The sequence below is a fragment of the Nematolebias whitei genome, chromosome 4, assembly GCF_014905685.2.
Source record: "Nematolebias whitei isolate Nwh7 chromosome 4, NemWhi1, whole genome shotgun sequence".
Classification (NCBI taxonomy): Eukaryota; Metazoa; Chordata; class Actinopteri; order Cyprinodontiformes; family Rivulidae; genus Nematolebias; species Nematolebias whitei.
Window position 1 is genome coordinate 30,752,563 of NC_056501.1, and position 27,160 is coordinate 30,779,722.

At 40.4% G+C, this 27,160-nt stretch overlaps 1 protein-coding gene across 1 annotated transcript in view; it reads left to right on the plus strand.

Annotated features, from left to right (window-relative positions):
* Positions 1 to 1,421: 1,421 nt before the first annotated feature.
* LOC119408285 (glutamate receptor 1) overlaps positions 1,422 to 27,160 on the plus strand; it is a 29,232-nt gene continuing 3,493 nt past the window's right edge. The window contains exons 1-5 of the mRNA XM_037675088.1: positions 1,422 to 1,426; positions 3,718 to 3,916; positions 5,578 to 5,825; positions 10,434 to 10,548; positions 24,672 to 24,806. Coding sequence (XP_037531016.1) covers positions 1,422 to 1,426; positions 3,718 to 3,916; positions 5,578 to 5,825; positions 10,434 to 10,548; positions 24,672 to 24,806 — 702 coding nt within the window. The remainder of the gene's footprint in view (positions 1,427 to 3,717; positions 3,917 to 5,577; positions 5,826 to 10,433; positions 10,549 to 24,671; positions 24,807 to 27,160) is intronic.

Consider the following 27,160-nt stretch of genomic DNA (forward strand, 5'->3'; position numbering starts at 1 on the left):
AATAAGACAGCTTTGTTAATGTCTTACTGCGGCATCAAGGTTGGCTGCCGTGCACGATAGGAAGCTCAAAAGAAAAGTAGCTCAGAAGGAAACAAACGGAGACAAACAGGTCTGTGTTTGCCAGGAGCTCTGCTCAACTGTTGAGGATGACTGCAGGAGGTTTAACGAACCCAAATCCCAGCTGCACGGTAAACGGTGACCTCGTTGTGCTCGTGCACTGACACACTCACACATTGTTCTTTGGAAGAGAGTGTTGCTTGTGTGTATCCGTACTCAAATGTGTCAGTGTTAGTGCCAAGGTGTAGGGCCAGGCTATTATAGTCTTGGGCCAAAACAACCCCGTCAGTGCCATCGGGTGTATACAGTTATGAGGGAGGGGGGCGAGGGGGTGAAATGGTTGATGAAGGGAGAGGAAGGAAGAAAGAAGTAGGACGACTGAAGGGGAAGGATTAGACAGCTGTTTGCTGCCATCTCTGGAGGCCAGCAGCCGTCAAAGCTGAGGAATTTGTTTGCTTCTGGTGATTCTGTCCACTTCACTTTTCATTTCTGCTTTCTGTTTTTACCTCGCTCAACTTCCTTCTCACTTCCATCACTGTTTCCCCCAAAACACAACAAACACAAGTTTCACAAGTTTTCCCAATCAACCTTTTGTTAAAACAAGAGGACTGTTTAATAATTAGCTTATTACAATTGTTCATTAATTTAAAAAAAATGCCAATTTTTATTTATTTGTTTATTTTAAAGATAAAACCCAAGTAAAGCAAAGTTGTTGCACTCTACTTTTTGAACTGTTAATAATAAAACAGGTTGTCTAAACACTAAAAATTGAAATTTACGTGCTGTTTTTACACTCCTGTCCTCTAAGTGGCAGTGTTTGCCACTCATATGTATCATAGTTGCCGAGTCCGTTTATTATAAGTGACTTTGGGCTTGTTTTTTCTAAAGTCGCTTTCAAATCTTGTGAGTCGTGGGTTGCAGTTTTTTGGGCTTGTTTTGAACGTGAAGTTGCTTGTTTGGGCTTGGTTTTCTTTCCGAGTGAAACTAGTTGATTATCTCCCAGCTCTGCACAATAAAGCAAACGACGAGTGGTAGTAGGTAGTTTGTCCCTTTCACGCCCCCGTTTCCTGTTTATCGCTCCTGCCCAAGTTGGTGAGGCGACAGGCGCACACAAATACCTCTGTGGGCGCGCACCCTAAACACTCATACTGTGGCCGACCACTAGGGGGCTTCACTCACACACAGATGTCAGGATGTTTTGTTTTTAAAAATATGCAAAAAAAATTACATATGCAAAATGTTTTTTTTTTATCTTAACTTAAAAGTATGTTATTCAAAGTGTTTATCATAATTTTGCTGTTGTTTATGTGTAATGCCATAATAAATGTATGTTTATACTGTTTAAGAACAGCCTGTTTTACGCAATGTGGTGGGTTGCCATTTGGGCTTATTTTGGGCTTGTTTTCATAGAGCTGGTTGCTTGTTTCTATCGCAAGATCTGGCAACACTGATACTATATCGATAATGAAGGTGCTGAGTCGCTCACTAAAGTAAACCTGTTCATTTGAGTCTCTTAATTTGGTTGCAGCAACATTCTGACTTCATGTTGTCTTGAGTTTGTTACGGTTGATTATCTATGGCAGCCATTGTCCATCCATCCACCTTTCCATTATCTTTACACGCCTCTGCCTTTTCGGGCCGTGGGGATCACTGGTGCCCATGTTCAACTATCATTGTGCAAGAGGTGGGGTACACCCTGGACAGGTCTCCACATAGCGACAAACGAGACAAACAGCCATTCACAGTCTCACTCACACCTAGTGACAATTTAGAGTTCCCAATCAGCCTAACATGCATGTTTTTGGTCTGTGGGAGGAAACTGGAGTACCTGGAGAAAACCCACGCATGTACGGAGGGAACTTGCAAACTCCACCCAGAAAGACTTCCGGACCAGGATTTGAACCGGGGCAAACTGCTCGCTGAGAGACAGCAGCTCTACCAACTGCGCCACCGTGCTGCCCCTGGCAGCCATCTTGAATAGTTGAAATCCAGATTTAAATCAGTTTGTAGATTTCCATCCACTGATTGCTTTCTGAGTGATTCAGAAAAATCTGTATTTTGGTTCAGGATATATTTTGCTGACAAAAAAACAAACTAATGGCAATTACATGATGGCCCACTTTTTGTGGCAGCTGGTACTGAATATTTTGTTTCCATCCCATAAGACTGCATATGTACAGAATTCTAGATTCTGTCTTTCTACATAAAACCTTTAGTAGACCAGTCTGTTGCATGTAAATTTGACAGACTGCACCTTTTTTTTCTGTGACTGTTCAAGACTAAAGTAAGAAGTTTTGATAGTGTTGGGTGTTTTAGCTGTAAATACAAAAGCTTAACCTCACTGTTGCCCATTTCAGCAGTGATCTCTGGAGTCAAACATTCGTACTCACACCAGGCAAACAGCTTCATGGCTTTCAAAAGCTCCACGACCACTCTGTTTTCTCCCTGCTGCTGCTCTTTCATCATCCACCCATCATCTGAGATGCATCTTAAACAAGTGCGTTTCAGCTTCTCCATTTTTGTCTCTCTGTACTTAATCTCGCCTTCATGTTCACACTCCATTTGGCTTGACAATAAAAAGGGGCATTGTGAAGGCCCAGATTTGTGTTATATCCAGTGCAGGAGCGCCCTCACTCTCTGTCCCGGCGCCTGTTCGACGTATCACTGCTTGACCTTTGCTATTGCCGCTAAAGCTGATGTTTGGGGGTTTTTTTGTTTGGTTTTTTTTATATGAAGAGAGCCACACCGAGTGGAAAGACGGGGGATTTGACTCGAGGGATTTTACTCATCTTTTTTTTTATTCCTTTATGTTTTTAAGTGTAATTAGAGCAGTGGTTAAGTGTTCTCTTCTTATTATTAATCCCCAACAATTAATGTGCGTGGTTCCGTTAAACGTATTGGCAACTTTTCTTAACATGAGATTAATTTGGCAGGCAGAAAGCTGAGTGGGCCTTTGTGGGTCTGGTTATCTTTCTTGGGCAGACTGGGCTAAGCTCTCCAAGCCTGGTGAAATGAAGACTGTGAGTGCAGAGAGGGTGTGATGCAATATAGGTCACTCGGATGGTCTGAACATCACGTGTTTTTGATTGCTCTTACTGATAACATGTAAAACTGACCATGAAGAACAAAATAACCCTGATGCTATGTTATGCTCTATTCCTGCATTTCCATACAACTGATCCCCTCAAAACCATCTGCTTCGAATGTTATCAGCCATTAAATGGCCATTATTAGTAGTTATCATCCTCATAGGTTGCATTCAGACTGTCCCTCCTGTACCTCCTAGTATGTTTAAAGGTACATTCTTATCACTGTTAATAGGGTCAGGGTTAGGGTCAGGGCTAGGTTAAGGCTCAAGGGTCTGGGGGTTAGGTTTAGGGTCAGTGCTCTGGGTCAGGTGTAAGGTTAGGTTTAGAAAAAGGACTAAATAAAGCTAACCAAAAAAGCTTCTGGTTTTAGACGTGGGCAAAGCTGCATATTATCAGTGACAAGAACGTACCTTTAAACCGACTAGGAGGTACAGGAGGGACAGTCTGAACACAACCTATGATGAAGATACAACTAATAACAGCCATTTAATGGGTGATAACTGAAGCCGATGTCAAAACTCTACAAATGCTGTATATTCCACATACTATAATTATTTTCACTTGTTTTTAGGTCTCTGTCTGGTCGCATTGTTGGTGGAGTCTGGTGGTTCTTCACCCTCATCATCATCTCATCCTATACTGCCAACTTGGCTGCCTTCCTGACAGTGGAGAGGATGGTGTCTCCTATAGAGAGCGCTGAGGACCTGGCTAAGCAGACAGAGATTGCCTATGGAACATTAGATGCAGGTTCCACCAAAGAGTTCTTCAGGGTAAGGAAGCAAAAGTTATAGACCTTTATGACATCTGATATTTTACCCGTTCTACCTGCTCTATGAGTAAAATCTTTTTTTTTATAGCTGGTTATACATAATATATAACTCAGAATGTTTTGTTGAGTAAAATAAAACTACATTTGACTACTTTACACACAACTGTGCTGATTTGAGCAATACTGTGGCTTAGTGATGAGCACAGTTACCTCACAGCAAGAAAGTCCTGCGGTGGGCATGGAGTCTTTCTGTGGGGATGAAGCTTGTTCTCAGGTTTTAGTGAGATTTGCCTGGTTAAATAAAGTTCAATAATAAAATATTTTTCTTTTTTAAAATAGAATTAGACATTTAGGCAATTAGATTGTTTTACTGAAGCAAAAATAAACTAGATAAACATACAGTAGTTCCTCGCTCATTGCGGGCGTTCAAACCCCTCCGCAATAAGTGAATGTAACAACATTATATTTATTTTACTATTTATGTATATTTTAGCACTTATATATATAATAAGGCTTTATAAACCCTTCCCACACTCTTGCAATGTTCTAAACTCTTAAATCTAAATCATTTTAACAACATACGTACAGTACTGTATATGTAGCTACTAAAGTTTACTTACCAGCGCTGCAGAACAGGAGCGGCTCTCGTTTTGGTCCGACTCTGTTCTGGTCCAACTCGGTTCTATTTACGCAGACCTGCCCTGCAGCAACAAAGCCCAAGATCATTTTTTTTAACTCTTAAAACCTACTAATTTTAACAACATACTTATATGTACAGTAGCTTCTAAATTTTACTTACCTGTTTGGAGGTCCTCGTCGGCCGGTTGAAAGGGATGAAAAATATACCGGTGGGCACCGGATGGACCGCTGGGCTTTCAGCGCGTGTCCTTGCTCAAAAGTCCACGTGGGTGGGCTACCAGCTTTCAAGATTCACCGATGAACCTGGTTCTGCTCCTGTTCTGTGGGTTCCGTGCAGCTTCTCTGCATCCACTAGGTGCCGAAGTCACTGTAATAAGCGCCAAACTTTTTCTGAGCGGGTAAAGCTTTTCCTCTAGTCCAGCATAAGGAAATGAAGCTTCTGGGCGGGGCCCTGTTGATTTCTGGGAAATGTAGTTATTATGAGTGGGTATACAGGTAGGCTTACTGAGAGAAAACTACAAAATGGCAGTTCCTGTTTAAAGTATTTTACTTTTTCGTTGACTTTATACTGTACAGTACACTATCCAGCGCTTTCCCAATCATGTGAGTAATATTAAGTTGAAAATCATGTCCTGTACATTTGTTTTGTACAATATTGTGTGCTGTACGTTCACAAACTGTGATAAAGCGAGTCCGCGAAAGTCAAACCGTGAAGTAGCGAGGCACTACTGTATTCTTTAAGGTTTGGCTCAACTTGTTAATTACTGTTGGTAATTACTAACGATCAAAAAAATTTTGATGGGCCAGTTTAATTAAAAAAAAAGTCTGACACACAGTAGCTCTAGTAAAAAAGTAAAGTTAAATAAGTTTTGTCTCCACCCAGCCCAGATATATGGAGTTCTATCATGAAAGAAAGCCAACTGTGTGGAAATTACTTCCATTTTTTCATGTTTTCTCATGAAGTTGTTTTTCAGTTTGATGATTTAGACTGACACCTATTTCTTTGCAAATCCTGCCCGTCAGAGATCAAAAATCGCTGTGTTCGAGAAGATGTGGTCCTACATGAAGGCGGCTGACCCGTCCGTGTTCGTCAAAACAACGGACGAGGGGGTGATGAGAGTCAGGAAGTCCAAGGGCAAGTATGCCTACCTGCTGGAGTCCACAATGAACGAGTACATAGAGCAGAGGAAGCCCTGCGACACCATGAAGGTGGGGGGTAACCTGGACTCCAAAGGTTATGGGATTGCTACGCCTAAGGGCTCCCCTCTCAGGTAAAAGCTTGCCAATGCAGTGTGGCAAAATAAAAGCCTTCGAGTGCTTTTATTGGAGTGTTTATGCATGGCCGCCATCCTATCATTTCTTCATGAAGCTTATCTTTTTCATCATCGGCTCACATACAAACTTAAGCTTAGTTTATTTAAGCAAGCTTTTATTTTTCATCACAATGACGATCTGTAGCAGTAGCTTTTTATGTTTTAAAGCATTCTGGTTGGACGTAGAAGGCATGACATTACTGGCAAAGTCACCAACATATTTTTTCCTCATTTTGTACTGACATGGCACAACATGCATGCATTAACAGCTTGATGGTGCCATTTCCTCAGACTGAAGGCCATCTTTATTTGAATGTTTTGCTGGACGGCTGTTCACGCAGGGTTGTGAGCTCTGGCAAAAGTGTAAAGCAGGACCATGAGACGCTCCCTCTAAATACATTTAAAATGTTTATTTCAAACTAAAATAAATGGGTAGCAAATACGTAAAACATTTTTTTAAGAAACAGCTTCTCACATGGACTGCTTTTGATCTTAAGCCGGGGCCACACACTCTGATTAAGCAAGTCAGCAAAGTTGTATTTTCACATTTCATGTGATAAACAATGTGATGAAGAATAATTCTTCCTGAGTTTTTTCTGCCATCATTCGAGCAGCAGCTGTCATTTCACATCACATGAACACTCTAACCAACTTCCCCGTTTATATTTCTCCTGCAACCACAGAGAGAATGCAGATGCTGGTGGCATCTGAAGCTTTTAATCTGTCTCTAATAGGCTTCATTCATTTTAATGAAAGGAGCCACACAGAAGGATTTCATTCAATCTCACCAACGATTCACTCAGACTCTGACAGCCAGAGGTCAGAATACAGATTAGAAATGTTTCCTAAGCTTTAATCAGATCCGCTTTTAAATTTTTTTAATGCAAATTAGATTTTACACAAAAAAAAGTGCTGCATTAGTTATAATTTATAGCAGCAGATCATGTGGATCAAATGGGCCAAATTTGCATGTGCACAGCTGAGGATGGCTATGATTATCTGCCTCTCTTTGTGGTAATTGGTGGTTGAGTGACAAATATTGTTGTCAGTTTTCTCCCTTTGTCATTCATGAGATTCGTTTACAGCTAACAAACATTCACAATATTAACGTGTGGCCATTTTGAATGATCTACACTTCATCTGTGTGAGTCAATGACCTTTGAAGTGGAAGCGTTTAGTTCAACCATGCCTGTGATGTAAAGTAATACTAATTTGAACATACTGATGAGAACGATGTTAATACCAGTTGCAGATCTGAAAAACTGATCTTTTTTTCTGTAAACATATGTATTCTTGGTAAAGTACTTAAATCGTAATTATAAATCAATATATATTTCAAATTTGATAGAATTTAAATTCAATTTTAAGTTTCATAAACCTGTATTGCTCGCATAATATTGCAGGCCTGATTGAAAGTTACATTTTGCAAAGACTTTGGAATGTTTTCATTTTACAGGACTATCTTTCAAGAACACTTTCTGATGAATCATTTAAATTGTCCTTTTTTTGTTTTTTTGTTTGTTTGGGTTTTTTTTTGTTTGTTTGTTTTTTGTTATCCCCGTTTTGTTTATTTTACAGGTGCTGGTCATAAAATTAGAACGTCATGAAAAAGTTTATTTATTTCAGTAATTCCATTCAAAAAGTGAAACTTGTATGTTATTTTCATTCATTACACACGTACTTATATATTTCAAATGTTTGTTTCTTTTAATGTTGATGATTATAACTGACAACTAATGAAAACCTCAAATGATGTATCTCAGAAAATTAAAATATTAAGACCAATAAAAAAAAAGATTTTTAGAAATATTAGCCAACTGAATAGTATGAGCATGAAAACTATGAACTTGAAAAGTATGAGCATGTACAGCACTCAGTACATGGGGCTCCTTTTGTCTGGATTACTGCAGCAATGCAGCGTGGCATGGAGTCGATCAGTCTGTGGCACTGCTCAGGTGTTATGAGAGCCCAGGTTGCTCTGATAGTGGCCTTCAGCTCTTCTGAATTGTTGGGTCTGGCATATTGCATCTTCCTCTTCACAATACTCCATAGATTTTCTATGGGGTTAAGGTCAGGTGAGTTTGCTGGCCAGTTAAGAACAGGGATACCATGGTCCTTAAACCAGGTACTGGTAGCTTTGGCACTGTGTGCAGGTGCCAAGTCCTGTTGGTAAATGAAATCTGCATCTCCATAAAGTTGGTCAGCAGCAGGAAGCATGAAGTGCTCTAAAATTTCCTGGTAGACGGATGCGTTGATTTTGGATCTCAGAAAACACAGTGGACCAACACCAGCAGATGACATGGCACCCCAAACCATCAGTGACTGTGGAAACTTGACACTGGACGTCAGGCAACGTGGATTCTGTGCCTCTCCTCTCTTACTCCAGACTCTGGGACCTTGATTTCCAAAGGAAATGCAAAATTTACTTTAATCAGAGAACATAACTTTGGACCACTCAGCAGCAGTCCCAGGCAAGACGCTTTTGACACTGTCTCTTGTTCAAGAGTAGCTTGACACAAGGAATGTGACAGCTGAACCCCTTGTCTTGCATATGTCTGTGTGTGGTGGTTCTGTATCATGTTCCCTGAGGTCAGCGGACCAGTTGCTCCTCACAGTTCCAGGAACTCGTCTTAAGCGCAGAGGTGACAGGGCCTTCTCTGTAGCAGGACCAAGACTTTGGAACGAGTTACCTCTGCTTGTCAGACAGGCCCCCTCCCTCTCGATTTCCAAGTCCCGTTTAAAAACCCACTACTATTCGGTAGCTTTCAACACCAGATGATCTGTGTTTTGAACCTGTATGCTCCACTCTGGTTAGTCATCATTATCTGCATCGTTTTTTTTTTTTTTTTTGTCTATATTCTGATTTACATCATTTTGTATTTTTGCTTTGTGTGTTACCTGTTGTTTTGTCTGTACAGCACTTTGGTTGGCCTTGTCACTGTTTTAAGTGCTCTATAAATAAAATGGTATGGTATGGTATGGTTCTTGAAGCACTGACTCCAGATGCAGTCCACTCTTTGTGAATTTCCCCCACATTTTGGAACGGGGTTTGTTTCACAATCCTCTCCAGTGTGCAGTTATCTCTATTGCATGTACACTTTTTCTACCACATTGTTTCCTTCCCTTCACCTCTCTATTAATGTGCTTGGACACAGAGCTCTGTGAACAGCCAGCCTCTTTAGCAATGACCTTTTGTGTCTTGCCCTCCTTCTGTAAGGTGTCAATGATCGTCTTTTGGACAACTGTTAAGTCAGCAGTCTTCCCCATGATTGTGCAGCCTACAGAACTAGACTGAGAGACCATTTCAAGGCCTTTGCAGGCGTTTTGAGTTAATCAGCTGATTAGAGTGTGACACCAGGTGTCTTCAATATTGAACCTTTTCACAATGTTCTAATTTTCTGAGATACTGAATTTGGTGTTTTCATTAGTTGATCATCAACATTCAAAGAAATAAACATTAGAAATATATCAGTCTGTGTGTAATGAATGAATATAATATACAAGTTTCACATTTTGAATGGAATTGATGAAATAAATCAACTTTTTCATGATATTCTGAATTTATGACCAGCACCTGTATTTAAATTCAGTCATTGTCCATGACATTCCACACCCCTCTCCCCACTTACATGCTTCAGCCTTTTTTTTTTTTTGACATCTGCTTAACTCAAACCAACAGACCAAACTAACCAATGACCCATCAGACCATCCATGTCCACACACTTTGACTTCTTTCTTTTTGTCTGAGTCCACTGGGCTGAGAAAGAAATCAAAGGTTTTACCAGCCCTGAAGGAAACTGTGTTCCCTACAGCTGTGTTGTGCAGTCAGCGGTGGGGATAAAGACTCTTCTGTTTGTGCTGCGACGAAAGGCAGAATATCTTCAAGAATAAAACTTGCTGCACAGTAGAATCAATGCTGATTGGAAGGAAGAAACACAGTGGCTGTAAATTTGACTTTTTAATGGGATATTCTGCCTTTCTTGTGTTTTGTGGAATGGGAGACTCTTTGTCCACAGCCAGTCAGCTATAGGAAATACTCTCACACCCTTTAACCAGAGAGAGATGGAGCAAACTATGGGGGAGATGCTTTGAACGAGTCCATCTATAATTGGTTATTTCTTTTTCAGTGTCGTTACCGAATAAACTTCAAATAAAAAGTGGAAGATAAAACAATCAAAGCTTTTGGTTCATATGCTGTTATAGTTGAACATTTATTGTTTTGTGCAGTTAAGAGGCTGTGCAGGCTGGTGGAGCTGAAAAGAAATTACCACTTGTTGACAGGCATTCACGTCTAAGGCATCTCCTTTTAGATCCTCTCTCTCTGAGGCCCCTGCTTGGTAAAACCTGTCTCTACTACTGTATGAGCACTCCAACCTGTTGCATGTTTACAACCAACATGTACATCGAAAGCCAAGTGCTCCTGTTTCACATCGGTAGCTAACACGCAGGAGAGCTCCCAATATCCAACTAATGTTGTCATAATCACCACCAACCATGCGACCAGTCTCTTTATTTTTGTCCCCATAGATTGTCTCCTAATGGCTATTGTTTCATATTATTTTCAAGAAACCCAGTAAACCTGGCAGTGTTAAAACTGAACGAGCAGGGCCTCTTGGACAAATTGAAAAACAAGTGGTGGTACGACAAGGGAGAGTGCGGCAGCGGGGGCGGGGACTCCAAGGTCAGAGCCAGTTTGATAAAACCCTGTGGGTAATGAGGGTGGGGAGGGGGGTAACCGGCAGATCCGTATTACCTCTCTGGCAACACACTATTCACAGTTTAAGGAAGATCAATCGTAAAGTGCCAAGTAGGGTAGCTATTTGGCCGGCAGAGGTTGAATTTGAAAACCAAGAGAGTGCAATTGTTTTTCTTCTGTAGTTAAAACAATATACAGTTTAATAAATTAGTCTTTATTAGACCGCATGAAACTGTCATGTAATTGTGACAGACTAGATTTGTGTTAACTGAAACACCCTTGTTGCATATGTGAGGGCAAAGTGTGCCGGTTACCCTAAGTGATATAGTAATACACATCTACTGCCTTAGAAAGCAGGTCAACCAAGTTAGATGGAGTATTAATGCATATCACTTTGACTCTGATGTTTCTAATGATGTTTATGCTACACATTTGTGTGTGTGTGTGTGTACGTGTGTGTATTTTATTTTATTTTTACTTATAAGATATCAAGGCCGATTATTGTTGTATGGATGTATTTGCTGCTCTGTGTTTCTGAACTAATAACATAAAATAACATGGTATAATATGTTATTTATGTTATTTCCTTATTGTTGGAAGAATCCCAGTAAACCTAGCGGTGTTGAAACTCAATGAGCAAGCCGTCTTAGACAAACTGAAAAACAAATGGTGGTACGATAAAGGGGAGTGTGACAACAACGACTCCACAAGAAAGGTTAGTCTCCATCGCAAACTCGTCACCTCACAGCACCTCCCAGCATAACCTCGCTCTGACCCTAGGCCAGCCCCACAAAAATCAGCACTCAGCCTCTTCCACAAAGGGCAATACATCCCTTTCCCATGTTGCTTTAGCAGTACTACCGGACTGGTCCAAATATAAGACGATAGTTCTATGATATTCATTCAACCTTTACTTATACAGGTTAAACTCATTGAACCTCGAGTACTCATTTATAAGAGAGACCTAATTTTAACAGAGTGATGACAACAGTAGACAATCATTAAAAAAACATATAAACTGAAAAATAAATGGAGGAAAATTATATTTAAAAATGAAACAAAAACAGCTACATTATAAAGCGATGTAAAATACTAAAAACAGGAACATGTCTGCATTGGTTTTTCACAGGAACTTAGCAGATGTTTGAAGTCACTTAGAGAGGTCAAGGTCGAGAGCTTCTGATCTTTTTGTAAGATATTCCAGGAAACAGGAGCAGAGTAGGAGAAGGCCCTTTTGCCTAGTTCAGTCCTCACTGAGGGAACACTGCAGGTAATAATGTCCTGAGAGCGCACGCTGTAGCTGCACTCACACAGAGACATGTAGGAGGAGATGTATGAAGGCAGCAGACCAAGAAGTGATTTAAAGATGAAACTGTACCAGTGAGAGAGTCTGCGTGAAGCTAATGATGACCAGTTAACCAGTGAATACAGGGTGCAGTGGTGGGTACGATAATCTCAGCTATGAATCTTAGTGCACCATGATAGACAGTGTCCAACATCTGCAGGGTGCTTGTAGGAGTATTCATGTAAATATTGTCACCGTAATCAATGGAGGGAAGGAAAGTCACAGTTACAAGGTGTTTCCTAGCATTCACAGTTAAACAGGATCAATTTCTGAAAAAGAAACCCAGTTGAACTGTTTTCGACATGGGGTTTAAAAGAGAGATGCGAGTCGACCAAGATACCCAAATATTTGCCCAACACCAATTTTTCTGTTAAACCATTTAAAGATGAGCTGCATCTGATTCAGCAAACTAGAACTACTGTATGTGTTATACTGAAATGAAAAGTTACATATTAGCATTTGACAAAAATGTGCTTTTTTTACTTTAACTATTTAATTTGCAAATATAAGATATATCAAAAATCACTGCATTTTTCTTTAAAAAAATAAAATAAAATTCCGTTCTTCAAATTTATTTGAGCCTAAACCAGAAAGAACAATTCCAAGTCACAAAAATACAACAAAATAACTCCAAAATTTTCCACTGCTGAGAGACAAACGTGAACACTTTTGACCACTTTTCATGCTCTCAGTGCGTTTGTCATTTGCATGCACTTGGATGTAGTTAACTTTGACTTCCTGTCTCTTAAAAGCTGTGTTGAAAACAAGACTATCCCATTCATTGCAGCTGCAGCGGCTTTAATAAATGAAGGAACATCGTGTTAAAGTGAGTCTGGATAGAATTAATAAAAAAGCTCACCTGTAATTTTTTTAAGATTTTGGTTTAGCATTATCGTGGCGGCTGTGGCTGAGTGGTTAGAGCAGTCGTCCTCCAATGCAAGAGTTGGGGGTTTGATTCCACCAGAAGTCACATGCTGAAATGTCCACGGGCAATACACTGAACCCCTCATTACCTCCAAAGTGTGTCCTATCAGTGTATGAATGTGATGAAATACTGATTATTCTTTGTATAGATCTAGTAGATCAGAGGTGTCAAACCCACTTACAAAAAGGGGCCAAAATTAAAACCTTTTTCAAACTAATGGCCGGTTTCAGAACCTACATTACCTCAAGATAGATACCCAACATATTTACTAGGTTACAGGTTCCTCAAGAAGAGTTTGATTGGTCTCATTTGACATTCTCTGTTGCACTTTGGACATCATAATCAAAGATTGATGAAAAAAATGAAAGTGATAAAAGTATTTTACATATAAAAAAACATCTTGGGGGCCAGATAAGATGTCAGCGAGGGCCGCATTTGGCCCCCGGACCTTGAGTTTGACACATACAGTATGTAGTAGAGTGCTGTATGAATGGGTAAATGAGGCACAGATTGTGTTGTAAATAGCTTTGAGTATCTTGATAAGATAGAAAGGAGCTACAGTCCATTTACCATTATTACAAAAAGGGAGACTTAAAAAAAAGTTAAAATCAGAAATAAAGTATGTAAGCTTTGTGTTCAGTTTAAAAAATAAAATAAAATAAAATGCTTGACTTTGTTTTACAAGTGGCTTGTTTTTAACCTTTGAATTGATTTAGCACATTTTTGTACATGCATGGGTTTCATGGATTGACAGAAGAAAAGCAGAAACTGTGAGTTTGTCTTCTAACGGTGCACAAAACAAAAGGTTTGTGCAGCAAGAAGTCAGATTTTTCACAGCTCAGATCTTTTCAGTCCATGGTAAAAGCCAGCCACATTCTTGTAAATTGTTGCTCGAGCGCATTTTATCTTAGTTGCACATTGAATGGTTTTGAGAAGTTGTCATTTTCTGTTAATTACAATGCCAAAAGTGAGTTTGTTTTATCTCAACTTGGCAAAACCATTGAGTGTGCTCATTTTTAAAAAGTGTCCCCAGAGACAAGCCTGAGAATGTGTTTTTATTATAATGATTTTTTTTTTTACACAATCACCTATAAAATAGGCTAACTGCAATTTGTATATGTTATCAATAATACCAGATATATGTAACAAGGGATCGTTTCAAATGTGCTTGCCATGCTTATTTAAAATGTCTCTCTGCAGCACAGAAGGTTTGAGTGTCGTGGAAAATTTGTGCTGTCTTGATTGAAGTATATACTGTAGTCCTCTAATGTTAAAATAATTCCACATTTTAAAATGCATTATTAGAAATACGGTCTTATATTTTGGCCAGTACTATGGTGGTACTCTGTCTTTTACTTTCATTCGTTGATGAAACTGTATCGTCAGGTTTACTGTTCATTGACAGTCTGAGGATTAATGTAAATAATTGTTGTGAGGTGGATTATTCAGGATTGTTAAATATGTGTAAACTGCACTTATAATCCTTTAAACACCCAAACAAATAAAGTGTTGTGATAACTGTATTTGTGCTGCAGATTCAGAATAAAAAAAACATTAGGTAATTGATTAAAATACAATTCTATATTTAAATAAATTGAAAAACACATAAAAGAAAAACATAAGAACGCTTAGGGGTTATATGAGGGTTATAAGGAACAATATTCTGAATGTGCTTGCAAACAAACTGAAGATGCCACGCTGAAATGTTCTCAAACACACTACTCAAAGGCACTCAGGCACAGTACTGAAGTACAAACTACTGAAATATTTCCATTAGCACACCTGCATTTTCAATTAGTATAGTTGAGTACGAGATAAGATAAGATAAGATAAGATAAGATAGAACTTTATTGATCCTGCAGGAAATTGTTGTGCCAGAGGAACATATACAAGATATTAAAAAAATAACAAATAATATTAAAAAAATTAACATAGAAAATCAAAATGCCAACATTTAAGGTCTAAAACAGGTCAGAGTATAATCAAAAGTTCCTGTTTCACTGGAATGCTTTTTTATTTCCTAAACAAAAGTCGGTAGTGTATATGACAGCATTTCAGTAGTGAGTATGGCGTGTACATAAGTGGGTTGTGTAATGACTAGCGGAACCCAGATTGGTACAAGACCAGAACGAAGCAGACTCAGATCTTAGAAAAAAGGAAACAGTGTTTATTATATACAGTGTAGGGGGTTTGTATACATATATGGCAGTCCTCTGGCAATCAGATGTAGGCGTCGGGAACCAGGGTAGGGCGGAATGTACAAGCAGGTCTGGCTGGAGAAAACAGGAGGACAGGACTGGCAACAGAATCCGCTCGACGAGTCTGGCAGATGAGTGGCTCGACAGGTCTGGCAGGCAGGTGGTTGACGAGGCAACAAGGATGGAGTCAGACAGGCAGGGTACTGCGGGCATAAAGAACAAGATGAGAGTATGTCGTATACTCACACGTTTAGGCTGGAGGCATAAATACCAATAAAGCTCAATGCTCCAGCGATGAGTCACACAGGACTGCAGCCTTAAGTAGAGGTGTTCCTCATCAGGTGGATGGCCGTCAGCTGGTGTTAATTAACGGCCATCTTGGAGGAAGGCTGCAGACATTGGGACTCCTACAGTACCCCCCCCCCCCTCAAGAATCGCCCCCAGGCGACCTGTGGCGTTTCTCAGGGTGGGCTTTGAAAAAGCTGGAGATCAGGCTGGGATCTAAGATGAACGATCTGGGGATCCATGACCTCTCCTTGGGACCGTAGCCCTCCCAGTCAACCAGATATTGGTAACCACGGCCCCGGCGACGGACATCCAGGATGGTCCTGACAGAGAAGGCCGGGTGGTTATCGATCAATCGGGCGGGAGGGGGGAGGTCGGCAGGCGGGCTCAAGGGACTCTCAGAAACTGGCTTGATTTGTGACACATGAAAAGTTGGGTGGATCTTCATGGAGGTTGGTAACTGAAGGCGGACTGCAGACGGGTTGATGATTTGGTTGATGGGAAACGGGCCGATGTATCGGGGCGCCAGCTTCCTAGGGGTGTCTCTGATATTAATGTCTTTGGTAGAAAGCCATACCTTTTGGCCCACCTGGTATGGTGGTGCTGAGGAGCGATGGCGATCGGCGAACCTCTTGTTCTGGGCTGCCGAACGCAGTAGAGCTGTCTTGGTTTGTCGCCAGACTCGTCGGCAACGGCGAAAATGATGCTGGACAGACGGGACCGAGATGTCGGCTTCCTGACTGGGGAACAGGGGAGGGATGTAACCAAGGGATGCTTCGAATGGTGACATCCCTATTGCCGAAGACCTGTGTGTGTTGTGGGCATACTCCACCCAGACCAAGTGCTGGCTCCAGGCTGAGGGGTTGCGTTCAACAACGCATCGGAGGGTGGTCTCAAGCTCCTGATTACATCGCTCAGCCTGGCCGTTGGACTGCGGGTGGTAACCAGAGGTAAGGCTGGTGGTTGCCCCCAACGTCTTGCAGAAGCTTCGCCAGACCTGCGAGATAAATTGAGGACCCCTGTCCGAGACAATATCAGAGGGAATGCCGTGAATGCGGAAAACATGCTGAATGAGCGTTTGGGCTGTCTCAAAAGCAGAGGGGAGCTTAGGCAGGGGGATGAAATGGGCAGCTTTAGAGAAGCGGTCTATGACTGTGAGTATGGTGGTGTTACCTTCGGACGGAGGCAGACCCGTAACGAAGTCCACAGATATATGTGACCAAGGACGGCTGGGGGTAGGTAGAGGTTGTAGAAGTCCAGCAGGTGGTTGGTTACCAGTCTTATTCCTGGCACAGGTGGGGCAGGCTGAAACAAAACTCTTGACATCGTGATTGAGAGTGGGCCACCAGAAATGGGTCTTGACGAGGGAGAGCATACGAGAAATACCAGGGTGACAAGAAAGCTTATGGGAGTGTAGCCAATCTAGTACCTTGGCCCTCATGGTTGAGGGGACGAAAAGTTTCCCAGTAGGAGCGGTGCCAGGTTCATCCTTTTGTGCCTCCAGGACCTCCTTTTCGATGGACCAGGTGAGGGCCCCTATGACACACACTGGTGGGATGATACTCTCCACCGTCTCTGGATCACTCGGAGGAGAAAACTGTCGGGAGAGCGCATCAGGCTTGGTGTTCTTGGAACCAGGCCTGAAGGTTAAAACATAGTTAAATCGGTTGAAGAAAAGGGACCATCGTGCCTGTCTGGGAGTCAGCCGCTTTGCATCTCTTAGGTAGGTGAGGTTTTTGTGGTCGGTCCAGATAAGGAAAGGAGTAGCAGTACCCTCCAACCAATGGCGCCACTCCTCCAGGGCCAGTTTGACCGCCAACAACTCACGATTACCTACATCATAATTCCTCTCTGCTTGTGATTAACGCCTAGAAAAGAAGGCACATGGGTGCACTTTATTGTCTTCTAGGGACCTTTGAGAGAGAACAGCACCCACACCGGTGTCCGAGGCATCAACTTCCAGAATAAAATGGCGTTTAGGGTCAGGGTGACACAAGACGGGAGTAGAGGAAAAAAGTCTCTTGAGCTTACCGAATGCAACACCAGCCTCAGGAGTCCATTTGTAGGTTCGGTTGGTTGAAGTAAGTTGTGAGAGAGGTGAGGCGATGCGACTGTAGTCCTTAATAAATCGCCTGTAGAAATTGGCAAAACCCAGAAAACGTTGGAGCTGTTTCCGGTTCTCGGGAACAGGCCAGACCTCCACTGCCTTGGTCTTTTCTGGGCCCGTCCTGTAACAACCCCTCTCAAAGATAAAACCCAGAAAAGATACAGAAGGTACGTGAAATTCACATTTTTCTCCCTTGACAAAAAGTTGGTTTTCATAAAGTCTTTGCAGTACCGTACGAACTTGTTTTACATGTTCCTCTTCATTGCGAGAATAAATGAGAATGTCGTCTAGGTATACGAAGACGAAGTGGCCGATAAAATCCCTGAGTACGTCATTGACTAGAGCTTGAAATACTGCCGGGGCATTAGTCAACCCGAAAGGCATCACTAAATATTCAAAATGTCCAAGCGGGGTCCTGAAGGCTGTTTTCCACTCATCACCCTCTTTAATCCGGACCAAGTGGTAAGCGTTTCTTAAATCAAGTTTGGAAAAGATTGTAGCAGATTGGAGGTGCTCATGAATGGAGTCAATTAAAGGTAAGGGGTACTTGTTTTTAATAGTGATGTTGTTTAGACCTCTGTAGTCAATGCAGGGTCGGAGGGTCTTGTCTTTCTTTGATACAAAGAAGAACCCCGCACCGACTGGAGAGGTGGACGGGCGAATTATACCAGAGTCGAGAGATTCCTCAATATATTTCTTCATGGACTCCCTTTCTGGTCCTGATAGATTGTATAGTCGACTGGCTGGTAGCGAGGCCCCAGGGAGGAGGTCGATGGCACAGTCGTACGGGCGATGAGGTGGTAGGGACAGAGCGCTTTGTTTATTAAATACAGGAGCAAGGTCGTGATATACAGAAGGAACAGAAGACATGTCAGCTTTTTCTAAAATTTTGGTCTCCACAGGTCGGTTGGAGACTGCAGAGCGTAAACAATGTTTTAAGCAATTATCACTCCATTTTTCTATCCTCCCCAATTTCCAATTGATGCAGGGATTATGTTTCTTTAACCAAGGGTAGCCTAAAATGAGTTGAGTATTGGGAGATTCAAACACATAAAAGTCATTAATTTCATGATGGTTTCCTGAAATGATTAAGTGTAACTCAGTAGTCTTGAGGTTGATCTGGGCTAAAGTCTCACCAGTAACCCCCGCAATAGCAACAGAGGGGATTTTTTGAGTGGGTAAAAATAGTTTTTGGACTAAATTTAGGCTAATTAAATTTTGTTCAGCTCCGGAATCTATCAAGGCTTTGACAGGAAGGCGGTTCTGATTGATCTGAATGAGTGTGGGTAACATGAGTCTGCTGGAGGGAGAAAAAGAGGAAGAACCCACCAATATCTCCCTTATTGACGGGCGGTCTCGTTTCCCCGGAAAGGACAGTTGGCTATATAGTGACCGGGGTTGCCACAATAAATGCATGAATTTGTATCACGACGTCTTTGTTTCTCCTCTGTAGACAGACGAGTTCGACCTATCTGCATAGGTTCGGGTTCCGGAGGTTCAGAGAAACATCTGGTCGAAACTGCTGGTTGACTGGGAGGCGAGCCTGGAAATGAGTCTCCCTGGGATTTGTAGTTTCCCAGTGGTGTTCGGTGTAAACGAGGCTCACCTGAAGGCATCGCGGAACCGGAAGTGGTGAAGCTGTGGGAATTGTAGTTCCTTTCTCTTCGCCGTTCCCGGAAGCGCACGTCTAGAGCTACCGCCAGGTCTATGAGCTCGTCGAAGCTTTCGGGTTCGTCCCGTGCAGCGATCTGGTCCTTGATGGGGTCAGACAGAGAGTGTAAAAAGGTACCTTGCAGTGCCGTTTCATTCCATCCGGTCTGGGCCGCGAGAATACGGAACTCGAGGGCGTACTCCGCGACAGGCCGACTGCCCTGGCGTAGTCCGAGAAGCCTCTTTACGGCGTTCGGCTCCCGCAGCGGTCGATTGAAGGTCTTCAGGAACTCCTTTAACAAGGTATCAAATGAAGCAGTCTCAACGTCATGGAATTGAAAATAAGAATTGGCCCAACGAAGTGCATCACCCTTTAATTGGTTAATGAAATACGTGATCTTAGCTGAGTCAGATGAATAGAGCTGAGGGGCTCCCTTGAAGGCAAGCTTACATTGTAGGATGAATCCTCCACACAGGCTGGGGTCTCCGGAAAAATATTCAGAGGGTTTAATTATTACCTGTTGGTTTGTTGGTGTGACTTCTGGAATTGGGTTGGAGGAGTTGTTTACAGGAGAAGTACTAGATTCTGTAGAAGAAGGAGAAGATCTTTGGTTTAGAGAAAAAACCATACCTCCAAGTTCTCTTAGATTCTCCTGGATTTCTTGCTGTTGGGTTAGCACTTGTTGAAGTATCCCCTCTATTCTGGTAATTCGTTCCATCTGTGAAGAGGACGAGGTCTGTTCGTCTCTGGTCTCGTTCTGGGTCTGTTTTGGCTGGAGCATTTCTGTAATGACTAGCGGAACCCAGATTGGTACAAGACCAGAACGAAGCAGACTCAGATCTTAGAAAAAAGGAAACAGTGTTTATTATATACAGTGTAGGGGGTTTGTATACATATATGGCAGTCCTCTGGCAATCAGATGTAGGCGTCGGGAACCAGGGTAGGGCGGAATGTACAAGCAGGTCTGGCTGGAGAAAACAGGAGGACAGGACTGGCAACAGAATCCGCTCGACGAGTCTGGCAGGTTGTATACTTGAAGGTATTTCAGCATTATTTGTGCATAGTATTATCTGTGGAAGCTTGCCTTCATAGGTGTGCTAATTCAGAATAATGTTCTTGAAGGCCCCAGTACTTTTGATCTATTTCCTAGCTTTATTAGTTGTAATCTTTGGTATTCTGGCCTTCAAAATAATCCTATAATTCCCTTGCTGTAGAGTGTGCATGAAAAGCTTGTCAGTTTGCAATGTTGGGCTTGAGCCACACCGTCATTCACTAAACTTGCATATGTTAGCAGTTTATGTTATCTTGAGACTTAAGAAGCAGTTTTCCCTGACAGTAAAGCTTTTACTCAGACTACCCTGCATCTGCCTTTATGAAGGCCTTTAACTAAAAATAATATATATATATATATATATATATATATATATATTTATATATATATATATATGTTAAACCATGCACCTAAAAGGACAAAGTTTCCTATAACAGCAAAAAATATGAGGCAATATTTTTTAGAGCAGCTTTAGCTTTTCACAAACATGAACGAGCCTACATTAGAACAAAGAGACATGTTCAGGAGATTATCGTGTCTAAATTAAGAAGTGATCGCTCCATAAACCACGACTTGACATCTGCTGAGGTTCTGCTGCACTTTTCTTCTGCCTGCTGTTCTGCAGAGACTGCTAATTTATAATCGGGCAGCTGGATTATCATTTTAGCCTATTACCCATATGTTCAACCTTAATGTGAATTTAATTGAATTATTATCAAGCAAAATACTTAATGTTGTTGGTTTTTTGTGTGTGTGTTCTGTTTAGTATATTTACTCATTTACCTTTTCAAAACATATAAATTAATTGACATAACCCTTCTTTTGATTTATGTCCACTTGTGCTCAAAATAAATCCTTCAGTAACTCTGTATGCACAGCTGACAGCAAAAACTTAAACTGTACACTCAAAGAAAATCATGGATAATGTAGAACAAATCTGTGAAAGCACGATTCAATCCCCTCCTCCAGCGTCCCTCTTCAATCTGTACACTGCATGTCTACAAGTAGATACAAGTTAACATGAACATTCCTCTCCTTCTCGTAGCCTAAATTAATTTAGAAAAATACTATTCTTGTTTAGCCTGCACTAGCTTAAATTAAAAAATATATATATCTTGTTGAAAATAAAAGGCTTTCATGCACATTAATACCACAGTTTTACACAGGATTTGTTGTTGTATCAATAAGTCGAGGAAGATTGGTGTTTTATTTATTGCGTACAATAAATTACAGATAGCCTAAAAACGAAAAATTAATTTTGGGTTGGAGCAAAAACTTGCTAATTCAACTTTTCTTTGAGTATAGCAATGCGTAAAATGTTATAAATATTACCATGTAAAATTTATAACAGGATGTTAGGTTGATGTTTAGGAGGTGCACTTAACTTAAATTGTGTCATCATGGGTAAAATGTTCTGTAATGATTTACAAATGATCTACATCAACCATTACACTAATATGTTGTATATATTAATTAAGTTTTTCTTTGTTCCTCAGTTTTTCAACATAAGACCCTCAATGAATAGTTTAGGATGAATTATTTGTCATCTTAACGGTCCCATTACTCTGCAGACTATTAATAGTTTTACATCGGTTCCATTGTGATGGAGATAAATTACTTTATTATGTGAACCGGCATTAAACTAAGGAATTAAGTTAACTTTAGAAGAGTATGCTCTTGCTTCAGGAATATATTTCTTCTGGGAGGTTAATGTACTTCACCTGTGTCCTGTTTTTTTTTTTATGTTAAGAACAATGAGTTATGTCCTTGATAGGTTTTACAAACTGTAAATTGATGTTTAAATATATATATGTATATATATATTATTATTTTCTGCAACCTTTGTGTAACTGAGGCCTGCCTTACAAAGTGACTTACCGACAGTGAGGTTTTCTTTGAGGTAGTGAGGAATTTTATCAGTGTGGGACCCTCAGGGTCTTCAATGCCTTCAGAGAAGGCCTACAAATTCAGCACATATGAAACCACATGAAATGTTGCTTTTTTTTAAATTATATATTTATTTCATATGAAATAATATATTTTCAGTCTAGTTTTTCTTATTATTTGCTCATTTCTCTTATTTTCTGTGAACTAATTTACAGTTTACCTTTTTTTTTTTACCCACTGTCTGTAGAGAAGGATGTAGAATAACTGATGGGAAATTTAACCAATAAGAATGCAGATCTAAAGTGGGTGGGGCCAAAATATGGGGCCTGAGGCTGCGGCTAGGCCTTGTAAAATGTTTTAGTTTAGTTTAGTTTAGTTTAGTTTAGTTTAGTTTAGTTTAGTTTAGTTTAGTTTAGTTTAGTTTTTTTTGACCATGTGAAAATTTGTGATTCAAGTTTAAAGTTTCATGGCATGATGCAATTTTACTGAAACAGTACGTTTTTTTGTGTTACTTTCAAACTTCAGTATGGATTATTAAAATTACATGTTGCACATGAGCACAAGAGCCACAGGGCATTCTGGGTAATCTTTGGACATAAAGGGGTGGATTTTGCAGATTATGATGGGTTGTTCCTGTTAATTTGGCTGTTTAGTGTTGGGTTAGTATTTATGTCCAGGGCATTGTTAGCGACAGTAAAATAAATGGTGCAGATGTTTTATTTGTTGGATAAAAAGGGGAAAGGCCTTTACTTTTAGTAAGTTACTGAATTTAAAACTGAAAGCAAGCTTGTCTGAATGCATCCATGACTCTGTGTATTGATATTAATATTTAATGGTATGTTGCAATAGCACATCGTAACTGAAAGCCCAGCTCTTATAGTCACTGTTTGCCACTACATTTTATTCATCTAATGTAACACTGGTGCTACATGGAAACTTGGAAGATATAAATTTTCAACATCTGATATTAGCACGATGCTCCAAATGAGAGACGGCAGCAGTTAAGTAGAGTACAATTAAAACACTTGATCCCTGGGAGTAAACTGAACTTTGCATTTGATGAAAGTTATTTTGCATGAGTCAAAATGGCTATTGTTGAACTAGAATATAAAGTGATGAGTTCAACAATTGTGGGTTTCATGTTAGTGTGCTAAGTATCTTGGCGTAGGTGTGGGAATTTCATATTAGTAATGATAATACTTTTGTTATTATGAATAAATACATCATTAATGAATAAAAGACAAAGCACGAGTCATTCTCATTATTGTTGTTTCTGTTTGTGTAAGTAAGGATGGAGCACATTATGCATTAAAAAATTAAGTAACTTGAATAAATTTCTGCCAGCTGATTTATGGCATCATTTCTTCTCTGATGAGAAACTGCTCAACATTAGAGGGCTCAGATAGAATGAGTCATTTTATTGCTGTGGTTTTATCAGGGTCTTTTGTATTCTCTGTTCTGTCTGTGATGGAAAGCGTTGGCCAGTATGGATGTCAACAACCACTGAACGCTCTTCAATGCAATTAGCATGAAGCAGTAAAGTTTTATTAAAGGCTTTTACACCTACTTGTTTGCTGTTTTGTGAGAACACTAGATGTAGCGCAAATAATTTATGACAAAAGTTTTATTGGTACAGATGATGAAATATACCAAAAGCCCAGAAGAAAATATTCTGTATCCCCTAATATTTTGTGCTACACACTGCTTTGTGACACTAACTAAATGTTCCCTGGCGTGTTTTCAACTGCAACCCTGTAATAAACTTTATCAGTAATAAAAGGCCCCATCTACACTAATTTGGATATTTTTTTACACCTCACAATCCTACCAAAACCAAGTTTCTGCTACAAAACAAATATATTTTTAACACCCTTTCCAAAAGAGAGATGAAAAAGAGAGTAAACTTTATATGTTTGGCATCTATAAATAGACTGAACAAAACCAGATTTGAAACATGATCATACAAATTGTTTTACGCTCTCTATTAAAGTGTGTGCTCTGGAAACCAAAGCAAACAACTATTTTTACTGTTTTGTTTTTTCTACGTATGTGCTTTTCCGGATCCTGTCACCATTACCTTTAATTGTGTGCTGAAATGGTTAATAATTGACAGGAAATAGAAAATTATCTTCAGAAATCTTTAACAAAGTTAAAAATGGTCTTTCTCCACATTTTGGTATGTTGTTAATGTGGACATTTGACATAGATGTGTTATCATTTTTGTTCAAATGTTTGAAAGGAAGTTATTTTATTAGCCAAGACAAAAAAAATTCCACTTTAAAAATGTCCAGAATAGTGCACCTAGTCACAGAGTTATTGGTGAGACTATGAGATCAAAAGACTAAATAAATGTACGATTAGTTTACAATTTCAGCTTACATTCTGCTTTGTCAGGCAGGCCTCATGTTTTTATAAAGGATTTGTGTACATTTTGTATGTCTAGTCTTTTGTAGCATGTATATCTTGTATTTCAGTTAGATTTATCTGTATATTGTGTGTGTGTGTGTGTGTGTGTGTGTGTGTTATATGGGTGTGTCATTTTATTGCACATGTATTAAGTTGAGTCTGAACCACTTGTGATTATTGTTTGTGTAGATGTCCGTCTACATGTAAATGTGTGGTGGTAATATCTTGGCTCTGGCCCCTCTCCTCCCTGCAGGACAAGACAAGCGCTCTAAGTCTCAGCAACGTGGCAGGAGTTTTCTACATTCTGATCGGAGGCCTGGGCCTGGCCATGCTGGTGGCGCTGGTGGAGTTCTGCTACAAGTCCAGGACCGAGTCGCGCCGAATGAAGGTGTCCACCGCGCGAGCTGCTGCAGCCACAGCCGCTCAGGCCTTTCACTGCTCAGCCTTAGACAGTGGTGCTAGCGCCCCCTACACAGAGCTGCAGAGCTACGGCTTGTACGCCAACAACACTGTTAAGATATAAGGGCAGAGCACAGCCACGGGGTAGGAAACGCTGTGATCAAATCATGATGATAATGATGATGCGTCTGCCTCCACCTCGTCCCGCCCATCTAACCGTGACCACAGTAGGGCCGCTCACGGCTTCCACTGCACAACGCTCTTCTGTTCCTCTCTCTGCCTCTGATGCTCCCTTCGTTCAGTCTTTGTTACTGATCTCCTGCAGTGTTTTGGTATCGCTTGATTTTAAAATTGCTTTTATGCCTGTTTTCTTTTTTTGTGTGCAAAAACTGGGTTTTAGTGCATTCACTAGATTACAGCAAGGAAGCATATGGGTCATTCCATGTCTGATCATAATGTTCTGTTTTTTTTTATTTTATTTTATTAATACCTCCTTGTTTTGTTGGGGTGAAGATGAATCCCCACAACCCAAAGGTTGGAACCACTGATTTATCCATCTATCCATCTATTATCTTTACCTGCTTCTTCCTTTTTGGGTTGTGGGAATCACTGATGTCCATATCCAGCCATCACTGTGCGAGAGATGGGGGACACCCTGGACAGGTCTCCAGTCCATCACAGGGACACATAGAGACAAACGAGACAACCATTCACTCTCTCACTCACACCTAGAGACAATTTAGAGTTACCAATCAGCCTAGACCAGAGTAACTGGAGTAAACCCATGCATGCACAGAGAGAACATGCAAACTCCACCCAGACAGGCTCCTGGACGGGATTTGAACCAGGGCGACGTTCTTGCTGAAAGGCAGCAGATCTACCAGTTGTGCCACCTTTCTGCCCACCACTGATTTATATTTTAATTAACTGTGATTGATATCGAAATATTTAATACTTGTAAAAAAAATCACATTTTTTTAACAAAAGTTACTCAAACAGTGTCATATAGACATATATTTATTACAATGTTGTCATTAGTTGCAGTGCCTCCTCCTTGAAATTATTATATAAGTCATTTTATACCAATACATTTCTTAAAAACTAAATAAAAAAAGAAAATTGTTTTATGCCTGTGATTTTTACAGTATGTTCCTTAGGCTGTATATTTAATAGGATTTTTTTTAGTTTACTTACCCCTTTGGTATGAATGGGAATGATAATGTCAGATGTTCAAAACTTGACTTTGACAGCCAATTTCTGCTGAATTAATCCACATCAAACTTTGAAGCTTTACAGATCCCCCACAAGTTTGATAAAAATTAAGAAATATGTAAAATAAGCAAAAGATGAGTAAAATTAGCCAACGCTATTGGTTACTTTCACCTGTGTTTTTGGCTTATGGCTCAATTTGTGTGTCTGTTTTTTTGTATTCCTCTCAGTGTAACAAGACAAAAAGATCAGAGTCCATTAGTTTAAATATATGATTGTACCTAAGACAAAATGACTTTAACAACATTTCTAGTATCCATACACCCATATTTTACCCACTTAATCCTGTTTAGGGTAGCCTGCAGCTGATAGTCATGGTAACATGTCACCAGGTTATCACCAGGTTATACTCACACTCACATCTAGGGCCCGGTTAGAATCTTCAGTTAAACCTAAGAGGACGCATGAGTTCTCTGAGAAAACCATAAACTCCATGCAGAATTTACCCAGATGGGAGTCAATCATATTTAACTTACAATTAATTTTGGGGGTTGCAAGGTGGAGCAGCTGGTTAGCACTGTTGCTTTACAGTAAAATAAAATAAAAAAACTGGAAACAAATCTTGGCTGGGGCTTTTTTGCGTGTAGTTGGCGTGTTTTCCCTGTTTGCATGTGTGGGTTTTCTTCAGGTACAGTATTCTCTTTCCTCCCACAGTTCAAAAGCATGCACATACTTAAGGTAATTGTTTGTTCATTCATTCAACCTTTATTCATACAGGCTAGTCTCACTGAGCCACGAGGACTCTTTTTTTACCAGAGAAACCTGTTTTAGACAGAATATATAATGTACAGTACATATAAAGTACACTTGTTCTAGTGGTCCTAAACATGAGTGTGTGTGTGAATACTTATTTGTCTTTATGTGGCCTTGAAATGGACTGGGAACCTGTCCATGCACACTGGCTCTCACCTACTGGAAATAGTCACCTGCTTCTTATGACCATGCACATGTTCAAGCTCAAGCATAGAAGCATAGAAGATGGATGGATGGATGGATGGATGGATGGATGGATGGATGGATGGATGGATGGATGGATGGATGGATGGATGGATGGATGGATGGATGGATGGATGG